General features: G+C 42.5%; 1 protein-coding gene across 6 annotated transcripts in view; it reads right to left on the bottom strand.

The window, feature by feature from the left end:
• EBF1 (EBF transcription factor 1) overlaps positions 1-20622 on the bottom strand; it is a 288454-nt gene that overhangs the window by 253529 nt on the left and 14303 nt on the right. For all 6 annotated transcript variants that reach the window (XM_068161413.1, XM_068161422.1, XM_068161431.1 and 3 more), the window contains exon 6: positions 15223-15291. In XM_068161413.1, coding sequence (XP_068017514.1) covers positions 15223-15291 — 69 coding nt within the window. The remainder of the gene's footprint in view (positions 1-15222; positions 15292-20622) is intronic.

Here is a 20622-nt window from a genome sequence, read left to right as displayed (position 1 = left end):
GGAGGCAATGTCCATCACCCAGCCTCGCACACAGGGAAAGGGGGAGCACAGTACCCACCCCCAGATGCAGTTACCCAGCCTTGTTCTGAACAAGCCCACAGGGCAGTGGAAAGACTTGGATTTTCCACTATAGCCCCTCTGGTCATTCATTTGCCCTGGTGCCATACTCTTGCACCAAAAATGAATAAATGAGTTTGAAGGTGACAATCACAGGGCACTTTGCCCTGTAGGATCACAGCATATGTAAATTTTCACCTCCACAGACAAACCCATGATGGTTGTAAATATTTCCACATTATTCTCTGTAACGCTCAGTGCTCATCATGCTGTTTGTGAGAGCACAGCTGCAATGTTTGTTGGTAAAAAGATTGAAGGATCTCTTTAAGTTTCTTGTAGTCTGGAAAGAAACATAGAGCAGTTCCTCAGTCACAGCATTTCTCCTTAACTGTTTACAATCGATGAGAGGAGAAAAAAACCACGAAGTATCCCACTGGCAAGCCAGGGTTTCCAACAATTAGATGTTAAAAACAGCTATGGCTTTTGCAGAGAAAAATCACTACGTGAGAAAAATTAGTGCTTGTTAGCACATGTAATACTCAGAATCACGAGCAGAATAAATGCAGCAATGCAGAAACTGTTATCAGCAGAGAGAAAATTATTCAAGTATGCATTTGAGTAATTCTGCATTTTAATTTAACCCTTTGAAACATTAATCAAACCATGGCTAATTATAGGAATTAAGGAATTAAACGATGGAATCTTCTAAAAGATATTATTTAAAAGGCAGTTTATACAATTACTTGTATAGATGTTTGCTTTAAAGAGGGAAACATTTCTACTGTAATGAAAAGGGTCTTAGAAAATTAAATTAACAAGGGGGGACCAGGCTGATATGAAACTAAATTAGCATCAAATGCAAATTACAGGGTACTTAATGGTAGAAACAGGTGCAGAGCAGGTCCCTAAATGAGATAAATGAATAAAACATCCCTCTGCACAAATGTGGAAGCTGACACAAAGTCAATGATATGAATAATTCAGCAGCCTCAACACTGCTGTTGAGGTCAGCTTTCCTTGACCTTTGAAACAGGAAGTAAAATTCTGTCCAAATTTGAGTGACTGGAAATGCAGCAGTTATTTGTGGAGGGGGGTGGGAGGGGGAAAGGAAAATCCATGTGAGAATGTGTACACACACATATAAGATGATGGATTGAAACAATGGATAAATGTACCAGCAGAAGAGAACACACAGAAGTGGAAAACCTCCCCAATATTAGAGTCACAATGACTGCAGAGTATTTGTTTCACTCTAAAACTCTAAAACAATGTGTATGTGATACATTAGAGTATTTAGGTCATGGTATGATCTAAGCATGTTCAGAGCTAAATGGTTTCATCTTTCAAAAAACAATTTAGTTGTGCTAAAGGGGATATTAATAGAGTCAAAGTCATTATATTTCCAGGCATTAAAGAAATCAAATCATATCAAAGTAGCTGTTCAAAGCTCAGCAATCAATCATTTCTTTGCTCTAAACTTTTCTTAATAAAGGCATTGGAGGACTTCTCCTCTAGACTTTTTACCTAAGCTGCCAATTAAGTCACTACTGCGTTTCAAACGTTAAAAAGTCGCCGTTTCAAATGTAAACCACCCCAACAACAGTTTGCAGTGGAACACAGGCTGTGGGCAAGCATGAAGGAGAGTGAGAGACCCCTTAAAGTAGAAATTCTGTAGAGATATAAGTATTTTGCATTGGTATTTTTAAATGTCAATAAAACACAAAACCAAACCCTTATACTTCAAAGAGTGGACTCTTCTCTCTCTTAAAAAAAAAAAATCTGGAGCAGCTGCCTTAAACCCAGTGGAATATCTCTAAATTTACATCCTTATAGCTAAATGAAGATTCTGCTCCTTTTCCTGTGACAAAACACTCAGCTAAAAGCATAGGTCATGTAATTTCTGACTAGCCATACAGTCCCAATTTCAAATTGAATTTGGCACTAAAACGCATTAATAAGGTATGACAAATAAGTCATTTCTCCAAGCTGGGAAGAGAGGAAGAACAGCACCCTGCAGCTTGTCTTCTAGGGCAACAAAAGATGTAAGATAACAGAAGTTATCTCTGCTTGCTCTTTAGTCATATTAATCTCTTTTTACCTGCTTAGGTGTCATCTGCAGACCACATCTGATGCAAGGTTACCCAGTATCGGGGGGTTCATTTTATTTTCTATGCTTTAGGCAGGTGAAGCCCAGCAGTGGGACTGCAGGTTATGGCTCTGCCTCCATAAAGTTTTGTAAAAGAGTTAAAGCAAGCTCTGGCAGCAGACCCCCCCCCTGAAGATGCATATTAATGAGATAAACCAAAATTTGCCCCCATATTGCATAATCCCATGTGGCAAACCAAGCACCAGGAATTTGGGGGTTGAGTTCACGACTCTGCTGAGTGCTGCGTTTGTCTGCTTGGTGGCTCCCTCCAAGCGCCAGCTCTGAGAACCCAGCTGGTTCTCATTTCCAAACAACCAGTTTCTCTATCCCCAAGTGCTAAAGAAAATAATCCCAGCAATCCATGACTACACGCTTTCACAGGGACAGCAGTGAGAATTTGATTGTAGAGATAATTAAAGTCATTCCTGGAACTTCCAAGGAAAAGAAGTCAGGGGGGAAGGAGTGGGGCCAACAGGGATAACGATGCTCGTGTTTAAATTGAACTAAGCAACTGGTTTGGCTTGGAGAAGGGGTGGGATGCTACTCTCAGGGAATTTGTTTTCCTGCAAATTCTCTCTCCTGAACTCTCATAGTTACAATATTTGCAAAGAAAATGTAATCGACTGTGGTGAGTAGGAAGATTAGAGTGAGGTTTGGAGCCTGGATGTTCCTAATTTGGCAAGAGCATCCAGAGGGAAATGCTTTCACGTTCTGGTAAACTTGAATAAAATTATGTACAGCCACTTAGATTAGAAGGGTTTAAAGGGAAATGAAACCATAAAAGCAATAAAACCAACTGCTATCTGTTTCAGACACTGAAAACATCTTTTGGAAATTAATGTTTCCTGCAGCCCTACCATGAGGTAGGTCGGAAATAATTTTAATATTAAGAACACTCAGGAGCAGGTCAATCTAGAGCCAGTCGTGGGACTGGATTAGTCCTCTCCATCTTTCCAAAACAGTGGAGCAGTTTACACCTCTCCAGCTGGTGCAAAATCAGCAGGGTGCCCTTGGCATCGGGAGAGCCTCAAGGCTCTGGCCACGCTGAAAAATAATAAAAATGATGATGATTAAACAAAACAACAACAAAAAAAAAAGAAGCTTAGCCTCACTCCCAGCAAAGCTAAATTGTACAACCCCTGTGTCACACGCCTACTCTGACCCTCATCATCCTGAAATCGGTGTGAAATTCAGAGATGGAGAGAAAGAGTTTAAAGCACTTGTAATCTCTCGGTCTGCGCTATCTGCCTTGAGCAGGAAGGAGGGATCCGCTCAATGAGAGCTATTCAGGGCCTCTCAATTAACCTGATTAGTTCAGCACGCTGCTCTCATGAATGACACCTTATCTTGGAAATGAAGGAAAAAAACTTCCTTCCTTCTGGAGATAGAGGCAGCCCCTGAAGGCAGCGCCGTGGCGCCCATTGGAGTTGGCAGCCCCATCTCCCCGGGGAGCTTGCTTTTGGGGTGGCAGGGCTGAGCAGCCCAGGTGGCCCAAGAGGAGAGGGGGGTCCCCCTCTTTCAGAGCCAACCAGGCACATGATGGGATTTTTCTGCGGTGGTTAACCCTTCCAGTGCTGCACAGAGCCCTGCAGGTAGAGCAGCTGAGGGGGTGGACCCCCCCGGAGGAGCACTGCCTTGTTTAAGTATGTTGTAGTCTGGAACTTGTTTCATATGTGACAGATTAATGAGCGATAACTGGGTTACCATGGCAAAAAGCATTCCCAAAATTCTCTTTTGTTTCCCTGAGAACAGTCTCTCATTTTCCCCCTGCCCCCCCCCCCTTTTTTTTTGGGGGGGGGGGGAGAGTGAGTAAAGGGGGGGTGGGTTGATTTTTATTTCCAAATCACACTACTTTACAATAATGCAAGTCTTAACTGAGGGTGTGTTACTCCTTGCAGTGTGGATGGCTGCGGATGTCAACAAGGCTGACTGTTACATGCAACCTCCCTGAGTTAATCAGAGAAAATAGGTGTCTCAATTGCAATTATTACACTGAAAACTCAAATTTATGAATGCCCAGCCGACTTTGAAGGCATTTATTAGAAAAACTCCAATGACTTCCAAAGTATTAATGCACTAATGATGCATTAGGGCATGATGTATTAATGTTCTTGTAATTTCTGACAAATTAAGTTACCACTGTCACAGTGGGGCAATCCTTCAGGAAAAAAAAGTTCCTCTCCCCTGGCATGCAGTATGCGAGGTGACAATCTGTGTACATATAATGGGGTTTAGCAAGAAGTTTTCCTCCTACACCACAGTGCAGTTTATTCCATTTTTGAGAATGTCAGAGCTATTATGGAGCTCACTATGTTTTAGGGGGAAAAAAAAAGAAGTAGGTTGTAGCCTAGGGACTGCCTTGCCTAAACAGCTCCTTAGGGTAGAGGCTCTCTCACTACGTTGCTGTACATCCCTTGTTCAGCAGCACTCAAAGCCCAGCAGAGCCCAGTAACATCAACACATGGTGCCAACAGGCACCCAAGGCAGAGATAAAAAAAAATAGCAGGTTTTACAGAACTGCTTTCAAGAAGCCCCAGCACCAGAAACAAATTCTGCCCTAGACCCCAAAAGAGACGTAGTGGAACTACCTCATTATACTTCAAAAAGGGACAAATCCTGATCCTAGCTGCAAGACAGCTGTCACAAAACCTGTGCAAGTCCTTTCCTTCTCCTGCCTGCATAACCCCAGTGAGGCATGCCATGGGGCATTCTCCCATCTGCAGCTGAATGCCAGCTTGCCCAAGAGCATGCAAGCAGCATGGGGGCATGGAGCAGGCTGGAGGAGACGCTACCATCAGATCTTAACAGCCCTGACTGTGGTTAATCTTCTTCTTCTAAAAGAACTTTATAATGTATCCAGAATACATCTCTTCTTGTGTCATTTTTCTACAAAATCTGAACTAGGTACAGTGGATTTTAACATCCACTTATCAAAGTGACTTAACATCTGGAAAGACAGCCAATGGTTATGTAGTGATGCAGATGCCAAAAAAAAATCCAACTGAAAGATTATATTCGGGGAGGTTACAGAGAAGACCTGACTCAACTGGGTGGAAGTGGATGGTTATCCCGGTCAGGAAAGCCCGAGGGTCTCCCTGCAAAATCATGGAGAAAATGATGGAAAATGACTGTGTTTTAAACTGCTTCCTTTTAACCCATTGTAGACACTGGCAGTGTCCTGTACCAGTAACTTTTTCCACAGGCAAACTTTGGAATCAACAGATGAACAGTTTGGCAAAGTGCAAAAAGAAGATGAACAGAAAATGATTTTCTGTCTCTGGCAGCCGACGAGACAACGCTAACAAAAGGGAAGTCTTTTTTCATTGCTAGGTACTCACAGTGGGATATCAATTCTTCCTTACATTTATTTTAGATAAAGTTTATCCTTTCCAGGGCCGTGGTGGTGTCAACTGGAGCTGTCTCTTTTCTTTTTTTTTCTTTTCCCAAATAAATAAATCTTGGAAAAAAATTACCTAAACATTCAGCTAATTGAATGGTGTGATTAGCTGAAACAGTTTGCAAGTCTGATTAGAAAGTCAAGGTGAGAGGAGAGCTGAGAAAATCCAAGTGTACAGCAAGCCTTAGGACCCTGGCACTGTGCCATTCTAGCATCACCTTTTTTTTTTCTCCCTTTATGTTTTTTTTTTTAAACCCCATTTTTCATCCCTTTCTAGCCCAGTGTGGCACTAGAAGAGTTAAAGAAAACAATAAAAGAACAACTGAGTGTACAGGGTAGGATTTACTGGCATTTACTTTTAATCTATGGTCCTTTGCTCTGTGGCTTATCAGCCCTATGTCAGCCCTTTTTCCTCCTTTATATTTCATGAGGGGACCCACATGCTGGTACTGAGAGACAGAGCCCAAGTGTCTGTAAGCTTTTTGTCAGGTAAAAAGAGAAGAAAAAGGAAAGGAACAAGAGGAAAAGCAAAGCTAAGAGGCATCTATTAGATGTCACTAGGCTTTTGTATTCATGTCAATGATTCAGGATTAGAGTATTTGAAATAATCTTATTGAGAGAACTCAAAAGCCCCACAGAGGGAAAGCCTGCTCGGGAGCATATGGCAGAGCAGCGGACAATATCTTATTAAGGATGTGTTAGCTAACACCATTACTTTTTATATTACATTACTGAACTATTGTGCCTCAGCCGGTTAGCGAGATGCCACAGTTGTGGAATGCCACTTCAGAGCCTACCGCCTTGGGACAAAAACAGAGACATTTGGCCGGGTGTCCAGGCTGGGCCCAGCGGTGGGGAGGCTGTGGGGCTGCTGCTCCCTCACCAACACCCCCCCCCCAGACTCCTGTAAAAGGCAACCCACACTTCACCAACAAAGCTTACCGGTGGCTGCTCTGCTCTCACAGTGTGTGACACCATCCGGTGCCCACCCACCCTTCCCCACCTCGTTCCACACCCCCCACACCCCCCTCAAATTCAAGTCCCTGCCTTTCAGGGCTGGCCTCACTGCTGCAGGGAAGAACAGGGGGTGAAGAGGGCAGCTTCTGTTATATCTCCATCAAAAAATCCCAAACTATTGCCAAACTCAGCTTCTTGTCAGATGACAGGAATTTAATTTTGTTATAGTGAGTGCTGTTAGTCTAAAAAATCTCTCTTTGCTCTTGGACAAAAGCTTGTAATTGGAGAAATAGCTCTTTTTAAAGTTATCTCCATCTGCCTACACCTTTCGAGGCAGCAAGACCCAAAGACAAAACAGTACTGTTCATAGCATTTCAATGATTGCAGTGAAAGGCTTTATATCTGGGTCACCTTACTACTGTCCAGTATATAATTTCAGTGACTTGAAATAAAGCCTTTCAATAACTAATTTCATATGATTCACGTAGGAACGGCACCAGAAAATTTGTTTTCACATTCCCTATGTCCAAACACCATTTCCAGAAAATGGGTAGAAAATTATTCCTTCCACTTCTGAAAAAAAAAAAACACCCCTAAAAATACTGTTCTCAGCAAAGAAAAAGTAAACACTCATTTGATACAGTAATATATTCTGATCACAAACTACCTATGCAAAGTTGCTAATGTGACACACTGGGAACTTTGTATGGCTTTTCTGTACTTTTCCAGAAGTGCTACAGGAAAAAAAAATAACCCCATGATGCTACAGGGAAAGAGTCAAATACATACCAGCATTCACCCAGACTACTACAGACTTGCTGCTCTCCAAGGACAGAATTAAGCCCATTTCTAGAAAGTTATTTCAGTTATGATTTACACAGAAACCCAGAATTGTTTCGTAACACTCCTTTATTAGTTAGATGTTGTATGAAAATTACACACTTCCAGCAGGCAGAAGTGAATTTGAATTTAGCACAGTTATTTTTGTAGATGTGGCCAATTACTTACAAGAATACTTTTCAGTAGCTAGAACATGCAAACATTTATGACTACTCACAGGAAGCAAACCACTCATACACCTCAGCTTCTGCAGAATAAGGCTTGGGTTATGTTTTTGCCCGATAAACACCATGATAGAGCTAAGATACATTTTTCATCTTCAGAACAATTTTAGCTAATCTGCATTAAAGCTGGGGACAATCTCTGCAAACAGATTTCCCTATGGCTTTTATTTATGTGTGCATTCCCATTGTGACAGCAAATATGGAAATAAAGCAGGTGTTAAGATGGGATAGGAAATTTATCCACAACAGACACTGTGCGTACACTTATATGCACATGAGATGAAGCCAGTATTATTTTTCCTTTAAAAATAATATTGGGGGAAAAAAAAAAAAACCAAAAAGAAAGAAAAATCTTCACTCCCAAGAAAAAGAAGAGCTGGCACTGAGCTGCATGAAGCCAGGGAGCTCAGCACATCCTCTCCGCTGCAGGACATGCTTTGAAGTAGGAGTTTGTGTTAAGCACATTTCAAGTTTTGTGACCAGAAACAAAGGGACAAATCACCCCACAAGGCCCTGAGCTCCTCTTGGGACCTGCCCAGCATAGTTGGAGATTTCCCTATGGCTGCAGGATGTCATGTCACAGAGGCAACCAAACTTTTTAAAGCACTTCTAACATCAGATGCCCAAATCCTGCCATCTGAATAGAGCAGCTGAGTCATCCATGAGATCTCAATTATAACTTGGGGTGTTTTCTGCACAAGGAAACCCATGGGGTCTCCAGGATAGACCTTGAGGACTTAAATTAATGCAATCCCTAAAATTGTTAACCTCTGATGACCATGACTAGGATTTTCAGAAGGAGCCCAAGGGAATTACCAACCTCTCAGCAGCTACAGCTCTGAAAGCTCATCCTAGGCTCCCCATGCACCCCAGGCAGAGCAGACCTATATGAGCATGGGCATGCTGACCTTGGGATCTCAAGGCAGCAGGTCCAGCATATCCCATTTGTGTGGACAGGCAGCACAACTGGCCAAGTCCCAGAAGGCTGTGGATGAGCGCTAAAGATTCTGGTTTGGCCTATATAGATATATAGGCCAAAAGCAATAGAGCAGGCCGGTCTTCAGTTTCCCTTATCTCCACAATATTACATACAAGCCTGAGTTTTTTATTCTCCATAAAAAAAATCTCAATCTCAGTTTTCAAACTGCACCAGGAGAATCATTTCTCTTCAGGAATGGGATCATCTACCAGCCTAGAGACTAGAGAGCATCTAGCACAATGAGACTTGTTTGAGAAGGGAACCTCTGTTACACCATTGTGATATTAAACAATAAACATCAGACATAAGATTACCCTGAAATAAAGCCCAAAACATTAGCTGCAAATTCAAAAGGCATCGTGAGAGAAGCAAGTAACTATTAGAGTAGTGTGAAATGTTTGCAGTGAAACCCAAAACCACATGAAACTTGCCTGGTTTGGGGTTTTATAACAAACTGACAACTCAGAGCAGGTTTGCTGAGAAAAAAAATCACAAACCTCCTTAGTAAAGCTGAGACCAAATTAAGGTTTTGCATAATAATATTGAGATCGTACTAAAAATCTTGTACTTGGAGGCAAAGGGGAGAGAAATCAAACAAACAATAAGCAGAAGCTAGTTTGACCCTGGCCAAGTTCACTCAACCCCAAGAGCAAAATAAATTAATCTTGAAGTTGCAGAGATATGTGCCAACTCCAGGAGGCTGAAAACAAGAGACTTGTACAAGAATCCTTGCAAAGTTAGCCCCAGCTCAAGTGATTTTGTCACCAGAAGGAAGGCTGACACCACATGCATGAGGATTGGGATTGTTAGTAGAGGGACAGGCATTTATGTCTGAATCTCTGCGTGAGAAGCAACTACTGATCAGAGTCTCCCATTTATCTCACAACAGCTCAAAATGCCTTTGGTTGCCTAAGTCATGTGGGAAATGTTTTGGGTAATGCTTCTCAGCTGCATCAATCACAACCAAGTCCTTGAGGATGTGTTTCAGTCCCTCCCCTCTCAGAAATGTATGGATTCACAGGCTCCAGAGCTCACACGAAATGCTCAGGGTCAGCTTCCACCCATCTGAACACCCTGCTTAGAAGACTAGAGGCTTTAGGCAGGATAGCCTTAAAAGATAGCCAGGAAGACATATCTGGGCAGTGTTGGGGGTAGGCTCCTGCTGCCTAGTTTCCGGTCCCTGCACTCCCCCTCTACTGATCTGACAAACAGGCACAACAATGAGGTAGGCACACTCCAGTGTAAGACTTAAGAGAACAGCCAAATATTCTGACCCAGGAGCACTTCTTACCTACGTCTTGAGATCTGTCAGAGAGCACTATGCTCACCCTCCTGCATGCAAAACCCACTCAAAGGCACAGGATGAATGGGACCCATAGCTTCCTGCAGCCCCATCCTCAGCATGGGAAAGGGAGAATCAGGACACTGGCACACACACTTCCCCTAACACCACACAGCCAGGTTTGAGTGCCACATAGTCAGGGGCACCAAGGGTTTGACCAGCACAGGGCAGGAGCTAGGATTCCTGCAAAGGAACCACTGCCCAAGCACCTGGCATCTTCTGCTGCTTTGCTGTGACACCAGTGCTAGGTGACAATCCCAGCCTATACCTTGGCTGAAGGTCAGCTGTGGTGCTGATCTCATCCCTTGTAGCAAAGCAATCATCACCAGCTCCCTCCCAAGCAAAACCAACTTCATCCTCTCACCAGCACCTCTTCCAAAGCTGACCTGCTCTATCACCATGCCTGCACCTCCATCACCCTCCTTGCAGGCATGGAAAGCTACTGTAAAACGCATCAATCGCCACATCTGCCTAGCAAGTGTATTTGTGGGAAGGATGCAGTGAGTATGATACAGTCCTCTGTGTCATTTTTTCACCTGCCTGGTATTTAGGATGAAAAGATGATCAGGCCTGTAAAACACAATCCACTACGTGATGACTTGTAAAGTGGTAAAATGGAGACATTGAAAGTCATTCACACCTCTTTTCATGTCATTGCACAGTGAAATCCTACCCACAAACATAATCTTTTTCAGGTTAAAGGCTGGAAGATTTCAAAACCATATGTAGGTAAGTAGACTCCCCCACAGCTGTGGCAGCTGGGTGTGCTGAGGGTGGAGTATACAGAGCCCAGCTGAGCATCCTGTACAGCAGGCACTGAGAGTACACAGGCCTTTCAAACACTGGGAGCAGGTCATGTATTAAAATGTACCTTGGTGCTATCTGATAATAAAGTGTAAATATATTCCAGTCTCCAACACACAGTCCCCACTCCATGGACAGGAGCTCTGATGGCACTGGAAATGCATAAGCCACTTCTTCACAAAGCCAGAAGGAGCCTCACTCCTCAGAAGTTGCAAAAGAATTAGCACGTGAAGAACTTCAGACAAGGACCTGGCAAGAAGAGAATTGGTCACCCCCATGCTGACCTGCCACCCAAGGGGGCACAGTCACAGCCAGGGACAGCTCCAGCACAAAGCCTGTGGACTTACATCACAACTAAAGCTGAAATATCCGAAAGATACATGGTGGTGAGATTTCTTAAGTAGGTCCCACCTGTACTGGTAAAACTCAGCAAAGCAAATTTCAGGTCACTCTTATCAGCCTGCTCAAGTACTCTGCAAAGAAGCAAAAATTGGGATGAAGCAACAGTTGCCAATTGGGCTGCTTTCTGCCCTTTTTCAACACAGTGTCACAAGCTGGAGGTATATGGTATAGATCCTAACTGCTGAGATTTTTCTGCCACTATATTTGGGGTTGTGGTGGTTATTCCTATTTTATCAGTCAGTAGGACTTCTGTTTACTGGATACAGCCATAAAAGGTAAAGAAGCCCCAGCAGGCATGGGTAACAGCATTAAATATTGGGCCTGACAATAGTAAATTGGGTTTAAAAGTTTGGAAGAGAATGCCAAGAGAGGAACCTCTATCCTGAACCAAGGAACAATATGTAGCCCCACTTTCTCCCCTATGTGACTTTTGTAATTATCATCTTTTCTGATTCTTACAAAGCAAACCTAATTAGGAAGCTCTCTCATTAGTCTTCCAGAAAAATTAGCACAGCTTATGCTAATTACTCCTGTAAAATTTAATAAACTCATTGAAATGGGAATAGTCTAATGAGGTTTTATTTATTGAACTAAGATAACTGTAAGGAAAAAGGTTAGGACACCAGGATATCCAGAGTGGTAATAAAACTACAATTTATTCAATTTCTTCACAGGAATTTTATTGCAAACCTTTTAAATTCAACTATGAGTTACAATTTGAAAGTTAAATCAATCTAGAATTTAATTTGATAACAGAAAGTGCTCTGTGTTTGCTAAAAGTGTGATTACAATACAGGCTGCCACTGCAGTTGTAGGAGGAATTGTGCATTTGTATTGTGACAATAATACTCCTTTTAAAATGAGTTCCTGTTCATCAGATCTTCATCTCAACACATGTAACTGGATTAGTGATAAAATATACAGGCTATGCTAAGAAGATGATTCAGACACACACACACACACATTTCCAAGAAACTTCCTTGAAATGACTGCTCTATGAGCATAATATATTTACTTTGTTCTCCAGAGAAAATTTAGATCACTACATGAGTATAAATTTCTCCAGGCCCCTTGCACTGCTGTATCTGCCTGTGTTATAATAAAGCAAAGTACAAAGCAATTTTCCAAAGGATAAAGTCATATCCTCTTTCAAATGCAACTGCAGACTTCCCTTTAAAAAAAAAACCCAAACCATATTTCAATTAAATTAAAATGAATTCTTTACTTTTCACATGCATCTAGGGTTTGAGGAAGAACACCACACATGTAACTTTGAAGCTGCCAAACAGCCTCTTCACCGAGTTTATTAAACCACCAGAAAGACGGAGCTCGCCCTATCCCAAGTTTCCCTAGCCTCATCAAATAGAATTAATCAATCCAAAATAGCATTCCAGCATGTAAGAAGAGGATAGCATTTCCATGTAAGTACATATGTAAAAAAATCCCGTGGATGGATTCTACGTTAACTTCTGCGTGAGGTCAGAGCCTGTGGATTCGTGGGATTTGACGCAAGAGTTAGATTAAATCCATAGGCAAGGCTTTATCAGAGCGTAAGGCATGTGGGAGTGCTTTAGCCCAAATGGTAAAGGACTTCTCTAAGCTCACATGCAAATAAAAATAGCTAAATATGGGTTTGCATATCAATTGACATAATAGTTAAAAACTGTGGGCATGGAGAAGTGACAATGGAGTACAACTAAACACACGTTCTGGCTGGTGGAGGCTTTTTAACGTTACAACAATTTTAAAGGACTCGTTTCAAGGTAAAAATGGCTCCACATAGATCACTTCATCCTTTCCAAACCAAAAGGGGAGAAAAAAAAATAAAAATGAATAGGATAAGTGTCACAAGAAACATCACTAAAGCCACTAACTGTATAAAGCACATACTTATTTGGCCTAAATTGTTTGAACTAGCCCCAGCCAAGAAAAGGTTTTAAGTACCCTACTGGGACAGATGCGAAGCGGCAACAATAGAAGCCACACTAATGCAATCCAGGTAACACAATCCTGTTTCAAAAACACAGGGAGGGCTAATTACAGTACTGCTGAGTCAAATTTCTTATACCATTGCAACCCACAGGAACAGGTCAAAATCAAATGTTATTCAAACCACAGTCATATCAACCTTCTGTATCAAAGTCACCATTTAAAACCAAGTGAAAAAACTTAAAAGCTTAACCCATTCACAAGCCAAGCATCATTCAGTGTGGGTGGTGAGGTAGGGTTTGGGCTGTCACCTTTAAATTATGTTTAGCTCACATTTAAAAAAAAAGAACCTCCAGAACTGGTACCTCTTGCACTGATTTACGTAAAGCCTGATAAACTGATCACAGCTAGGAAGCTAAATCTGTGGGTTGGGTTTTTTTTTTTTCATGTAACTGTCTTCCTCATTTTACAGGAAACATGTAACAGGCAGCACCTCTGGCTTCTGTAATTTAAAATGATTTGCAACCAGCAGCTTTGCATACTAGATAGTTAAACAAAATATTTCTGTAAACCTGCCATTAGCATCTTAACATCTCACTTTCCAGTACAATGAAAAATTCATGTGAATTTTGTAGCTTTCATGTTGCTCAAAATGCCACTCTAACACCATGTTTATAGTGTTCAACTCTGCAGCATGCTTATAAAACACATCTCTGTACAGATTTCACTGTGGGGTTCTCCCCCTCCCCCTACTTTTCCTGGTACTACCTAATGCTCAAGGAAGATGAGATAGATAGATAGATAGATAGATAGATACATACATACATACATACATAGTTGAATAGATAGATAAATAAATAGAGTTATCTTCTGAGATTTAAATATTCTCATGATTATTATAGCTAATCAAAACATCTGCTATAAGCTTCCAATATATGCACTTTCTTACCAGACTCAAGCAAGAACTGTAAATCTGAGAGCCTGGGAGAGCACACTGCCAGGCAAGGCTCTGCCATATCCCTGGACAACTCCCTCTACATGTGGCACCCAACACATCAAACCCTCTCCACCCTCTGTCATGAAATGGATGCACTGGCACAGAGGATACTTTATACTCAATAGAGCAAACATTAACTCAGACAATAATGGGAGCAGAAACACACTATTGTATGCTCTCATCCCTACACATATACATAGGTAGTTCCCCTCCAGGGTCTCTCTATTCCCCAGTCAGTGTGAGGGTGGTGTTGCTTTCCCCAGCTGATGACAGACACTTTCAGTACTTCATGGCCATTTAACTCCTCTAGGGTAATGCTGCCTAATAATCTGGTTACCACACATGGCTTTGTACAATGAGTTTGGACAATTAAAATGTAAAAATTACTATTTGGCTACCATGTTGCATAATTTGCAGGCAGAGAAACTACTCGTGGCTCAGAGAAGCTAAAATAGATGTATGGCACTTTGATGTCAGATTAGCAGTATGGATCTGTTTAAAAGCACAATAATTATGACAGGCAAAAATTAATTAGTGAACTGACAATACAGGCAAAATAGTGTTCCAACCAAAGAAAATACCAGGAGGGGGAGGGAAGAAAAAAAAAAGCCTTACTTTGCAGACCTTTTCTCTCTTTTTTTTTCAACTGTTTTTATGCATAAATAAAACCTTAAAATGTAGATGGATTGCATCCAACAGAAATACTGTAGCTAAAAGTGATAATGATTCAAACATTTTTCAAATAAAAGTTAAATATTTATAAGCACCCAACCACATTTCATAAATCACAAACTATTATTATTTTATTCCTGAAGCTTCTCTGGCACAGCATGTGAATTGAGCCGCAGAAAGTCAGAAAGAAAAATCTCCTCTTTATGCACATGAATCAGTTACAAGAAGCGGAGCCCTTCAGCGAGCAGGTCGCTGCCTTAGCCTCCATACGGCCCTTCCATGGCAATCGCGATGGCAAAGCACAGCTAATTCGGTATCAAAAACAAAATTTCCTCCGTATCTACTCCTCATTCTTCCCCATTAGCGACACAGGGCAGGTGTTTCGTTATAATGAGGAAGGGGGGGGCAAGGGGGGGAGGAAGGGGAAGGGGAAAAAAAAGAGAATAAAAATGGAAGGAAACAATAGCAGTCCTTACCTGTCAATTATCACTGGATCTGATGGAGTCTCATTTCTGTTGCCACAGCTTTTCTTGTCACAACAGCGGCTACAGAGCAAAAGTGAAAGGATTTAGTGCGACCATTACACTGTAAAATCATCATTACGAACATGGTAGGTTCAAATTGCCGGCTAGAGTTACCGCTCGGTCCCTGCCTGGAAATCACTCAAATGTAGTGGGTCACATATGGGTTAATTACTGTGTTTAACTTCTTGCACAGCTGGTTAGCAACGGAAAATATAAAAAGAGAGGGGGTTTGCCCCTTTCACAAATAATAATTCAAGGCTCACTCTAAACAGGGAGACTTGCCTATTTGTAGCCTCTTTTCCGTGGGGTTTAACAGTTGTCCCGCATATGCTCGCACACAAAATAAGCAGCTTTTTCCCTGCTGAGCCTGGTTTTAGCATTTGCTTAGTGCTTATGTTACACATCCACAAGATATTCCTGCTTCTACACAGAGCCAAATTCTCAGCTACTGAGAAACCTCCCCCTGAAATCCGAAAGCAGAATTAGTCTCTCTCTAAGAAACGCTGTTGTTAATGGAGGAGCTAAAATGCAAGCACCATTGGCAGCAGCTTCTTTAAGCTCCAGCATGCCTGTTTCTCCCAAGTTTTCTGAGCATGTTAATGATCACTGATGCCATGGAGAGCACAGCTCTGGTGGCTGATGCCCTGCTTCAGGTCACATACAAAGCAGGCATATGAAATACAAGCTCTGTCTCCCAAAGCACTGCTCCATTGCTGGCCTCCAGGTTGAGATTCTTTTGAACTAAGGTGGCTCATTGTTTCCTGAGAGAAGTTAAATTCTTGTTTCTGATGATTCCTTGTCAGGGGTTATTGTCTATCAAAAGCTATAAATACATGGCAGGTAAGTTCACAGGCAATATGTAAGTTTCTGCTCAGGGTGCAAATCCTTCCCGGTGCATCGAGTGTTGTAGCTGAGCAACATGGGTGCTGCCCTGCTCTCCCTAGCAGCTCATCTAAACCCACCAGACCAAGTCACAGCTATGTAGGCGAGCAAAGCCTCAGGCTTTCACCCACCTGCCTACCCTAGGGAGGAAACACACATCCAATAACGAAGGCTGCCGTTTGTTGATGTCCCTTGACAGAAGATTCCCCACCGAAGTCAAGGCTCCAAGGAATTAAATAAATAAATAAGCACCTGGTCTTCCCAAGCCCTCCCTGGTACCCAGGGACCTGCTGGATAACACATGGGCAGCTCCTGTGAGTTAAGGTCTGCAGGGACCCCATCCCATGGTGGCAGTAAGTGACGGGCAGTGAGGAACATCTTGTTTGCTCCCCAGGGCCAGACCTAAGTGCATCTCTCCATTCACAGTACTTCCTACGTATCACCCTTGTTTCAGCAACTGGCTAGTAGAAGCCAGCATCGTTCACATTCCCACTCAGATGAACTATTTTCTTTTCTCCAGAAGGTGGAAGAACATCAGGACAGGAAGAAGCCCTCAGAAGTGCCACACTATATAAATAGCCCTGTTGGGAGCACGACAAAGGTTCTCTTGTGTTGCTGAACAATAGAGTGAATAATATACAGTTACCCAGCAAGATTAGCAATAAAGCAACTAACCACACTAAAGATAACAAAAAAAAAAGGGGGGGGGAGCTTTTACAAAACCAGCCTGTTTAAAAAATGGGTTTAAAAAAAATAATAAAATAATAATTTTGTTTTCAAAGAGAGGAAAATACATAATTCTTTTCACCACAGAAAGCTTCAAGGCAACTATTCAGGGCCGAAACTTTTCACAGTTAACACATGTGTGGTATCTTCATTTCGGTGGAAGTTACATTGTTTGGGGATTGCCAAAAAAAACTGCTTAATTTTACAGCACAATACCACAATTGATCCACCAGAAAAATACAAGAGCCTTGGCACTCAGAAAGTATGAAAATTTAGGAAGGAATAAAATATGCTGTAGGTAAATAGTCATGTGGCCATTCAGGGGGCTTTTTTGCCTATAAAAGGACTTGTCTTTGGAGTGCAGCTAGAATGTGTGGGGTGAGAAAATTTACCCACAAACAAGGCAATAAAAACTGCTAATCATTTTTAAATGATTAAAATGTAATTAGAAACAGAGTTGGCACAAGTTAAGACAATGCAGTTCTTGTGACTGAAGCGAATCAGGGCTAGTCCTGACATTCTCACAGCAGACTGGAGGGACAGAAATTGCCTCACTAACTCAGGCAAGCAAAGGTTCCCAGGCTCCCAGTACAAGATGGGCAGATACCACCATCCATGAACCACTAAGCTTGCAGGCCAGCACCTTCCTGGGGCACTAACCCAGCAGGAGAGGCTCCTGCAGGGGCCCAGAGATGGGATGCCTCAGTCTAATCTCCTGCCATGAGCAGGATGGAGTCAGGCACTGGCCGACAGGGACAGCTCTGCTTTGAGCACTGGGAAAGTCTCCATTACTCCTTGGGTGGGCCCCTCATTTGGATAGGGGTCCCAAGAGTGCACCCCAGTAATCCCAAGCAATACTAAGAGCCCCACCCCAGTTTGAGGGTGATGTGGGAGAGGTGCATGACTGGCACATCCCAACGTCTGGTGGCTGCATGGCATGAAAGGAGGCTCTAAATGTTCTTACATGTTCTGGACAATTATTTTTTAAAACCTCAGCCTGCCTTTTGCACTCTTCCCCCAATAGCATGATCTGAGGCCTTGCCTACCCCAGAATTCAAATATGAACCCCAGAGAATTAAAATATCACACAAACTCTGAGTTTGAAACCTCGTTGTGTGTCACAAGAAGTGCTTTTAATTCAACTTGCCTCGAAAGCTTTGGCTTTTAGTGCCTACTTAACACTTGGAAATAAGTTCCTAAATATTCAGTACCCTTTTCTCCTTTCCCTGAAGGAATTTTAAAATTCCCAGGAGCTTCTCCAAGTCACCCAGAAACCCTCCAGCTCCCAGTAAAGCTCTGTGAAAGCGCAGGGAGAGGCACTGAGTGCTAGCTCCTTGCAGCCAGGAGGATAAGGACTTGTTCTTACTGTACCTCCATGACACCTCTTCCCAAATGGGAAAGGAGCCACAGCTCAGACACAATGCCATGTTGACCCACAGAAAAAGCCTTCAAAACTTGATTTGTCTTTGAAATAAGTAATCCTTGAAGGTAGTGCAATCCATTGCCAGCACAATCCTCTCCAGCTCCTGCACCCCATCTCCACCTATCCCAGGTTTCCCCCCTCCTATTTCCATCCCTGCCATCCCCAGGGCTTATGCCCAAGTCTCACACCATCCCCATCCTGCCCCTTCACAGACCTCCCCATCCTCTGGCCACCACCACTCCCAGCTTTTGTTGCTGCTTTTGTCCTCACACCAACCCCTCTGGAGACCTGCTGCCCTCCTGCCATCTTGCTCCATACCTTCCCTGCAGCGCAACATCTCTACCCCACACTGCCTGGCCCTGCTGAAGGGGTGCAGTGCAGAATATGGCCTCTTGTCCCTACTCTGGTGTGATGGCCAGGAGCATCACTCATGAGAGGAGCCCTGCTTTGTGTATCTGCACACAAGGTTTCTGCAGGGACAATGAACAATGAGAAATTACGGGGCAATGGCACGTGGCCAGCACCAATGCGACTTTCCGATCATTCAGCTGCCAGGCTCTAGCAAGTCATTAGCAAGTCCACGTGGGAGATTTTGCTCAAGCTCCCAGCCAGGTAGCCTTCATCCCATGGATGATGTGGTCAGAACAACCCCTGCCCTAAACAGGCTCCTCACCCCAAGACATGGAGGTGCAAGAGCCTTTGACCAGAACAGCTGTAAGATTTTATTTTGCAGAGACAAAACCCATATTTTACTCCAACCTCATTCTCAGAAATCACTGAACCATTTTAGCTGAAACTTTCCAAAGAAAGTCAGCCTGAGGCTGACACCCTGCAAAGGACATTTCAGCCAGAACAGTTTAAGTTTGGCAAAGCTGTAAGCCACTGAAGGTTTCATAATGGAAATTGTTGAGGCAATATTAACTATAGATGTCCCTCCCCATGCTGCCTACAATACTAATAAATTCCACTGAGGCTGTGAATTCTCCCCAGCTATTAACATTTTCACCAGCAGTGTAGATTTTTGTATTTGACAAAACACAATGAAATCCTTTGAAATAAACAGCCACCTGAAGCAAACCTCAGCTCCACTTTCCCATCACAACCAGGTCTCTCCTATACATTTGAATTCTTTGTCTTACCCGTGCCATACTTGTAGTATACTATAAATACCCAGCTTTGTCACATAAATGCAAAGTTTTATTGTGCAGTTAGCCTTGATAGAAAGCACTGCTGAAAGTTGTTTAGAAATTAAATATCTAAAACAAGCTATTTTAAAATACAGAGCCCTCACTATTTCATGTCTGAAATGAAGAAATTTCATCTTAGGGAGAGCAAGCTGTCTTTCACACCATATGGCTAATGGTAGTGCATAGCAATTAGCTGGGCTGATTAATGGGGAACAGACTCTAATTTTATGCTTATAATTGAGGCTGCATTTGCACCCCTGGTGCAAATTCAGCACATCCCAACTTCCACTTACAACAGGCAAGAAATCAAGAGAAACAGAATGGTGCGGAGAGAGATATTTTTTTTTTCCCCCCTTCTAGACCCCTAAAGAGCATCAGATTTGCAATTTAAAAGAGTGTTAGCAGCACAATGGATGACAGATTTGTGCAATAGGGTCAAGCGGCCTGGTAAACAAACAGCACCCTCTTACACATGTATAGGCAGAGAAGGAAATGGGTAATATCTAATATGAGCTGTAGGAAATCTGAATATGTCTCCTGACCCCATCAGGCACACAGCATTTGTCTACCATGGTCAGATAATTTACTCTTTTCTCTTTTTTTTTTTCCCTATCCCTCCACCTTGTGGTTATGAAACAGGAAACTAAGACTAGCAGTAAACAAAGAGGGCAAAGTCTAAAGCTCCTGATGCTGTGAATTTTAAGAACAAAGAAAACGTAAAGTGTTTTACTGAAGGGAAATGCTGCACATCTTTCCACATTCCCAGAACAGAAATAATTTTGTCTCAGTCAAAGTATATTGAGAGGCCATAAATCTTTGATGCAGGTATTTGGCTTGCTGGTTAAAACTCAGCCCTCTACATAAAGTTTCATTTTACTTCTAACTCTTTATATTTTTTAAGTAGTTGTAAGAAAACTAATGCATTAAAGGAGACGATGCTTACTCCTGATGGCTGAGCGGCAGGTATATGCAATTCCTACCTCAAAACCTTGACATTTAAGAATCAGGTGGACATATCACCCAGGACCAACAGCAAATTCAAACCCTGACACTGCAGACACTTGAGCACGTGCTTAATTTTACTCATGTGAACAGTCCCACAGTTTTAATGGACTGTTACAGGAGAAAAGCAAA

This window comes from Melanerpes formicivorus, unplaced genomic scaffold (genome assembly GCF_026170545.1).
Source record: "Melanerpes formicivorus ecotype bairdi unplaced genomic scaffold, bMelFor1.0.p_v2 SCAF_2, whole genome shotgun sequence".
NCBI lineage: Eukaryota > Metazoa > Chordata > Aves > Piciformes > Picidae > Melanerpes > Melanerpes formicivorus.
The sequence above is the reverse complement of the archived record's forward strand: the minus strand, read 5'-3'. Positions and strand labels throughout refer to the sequence as shown.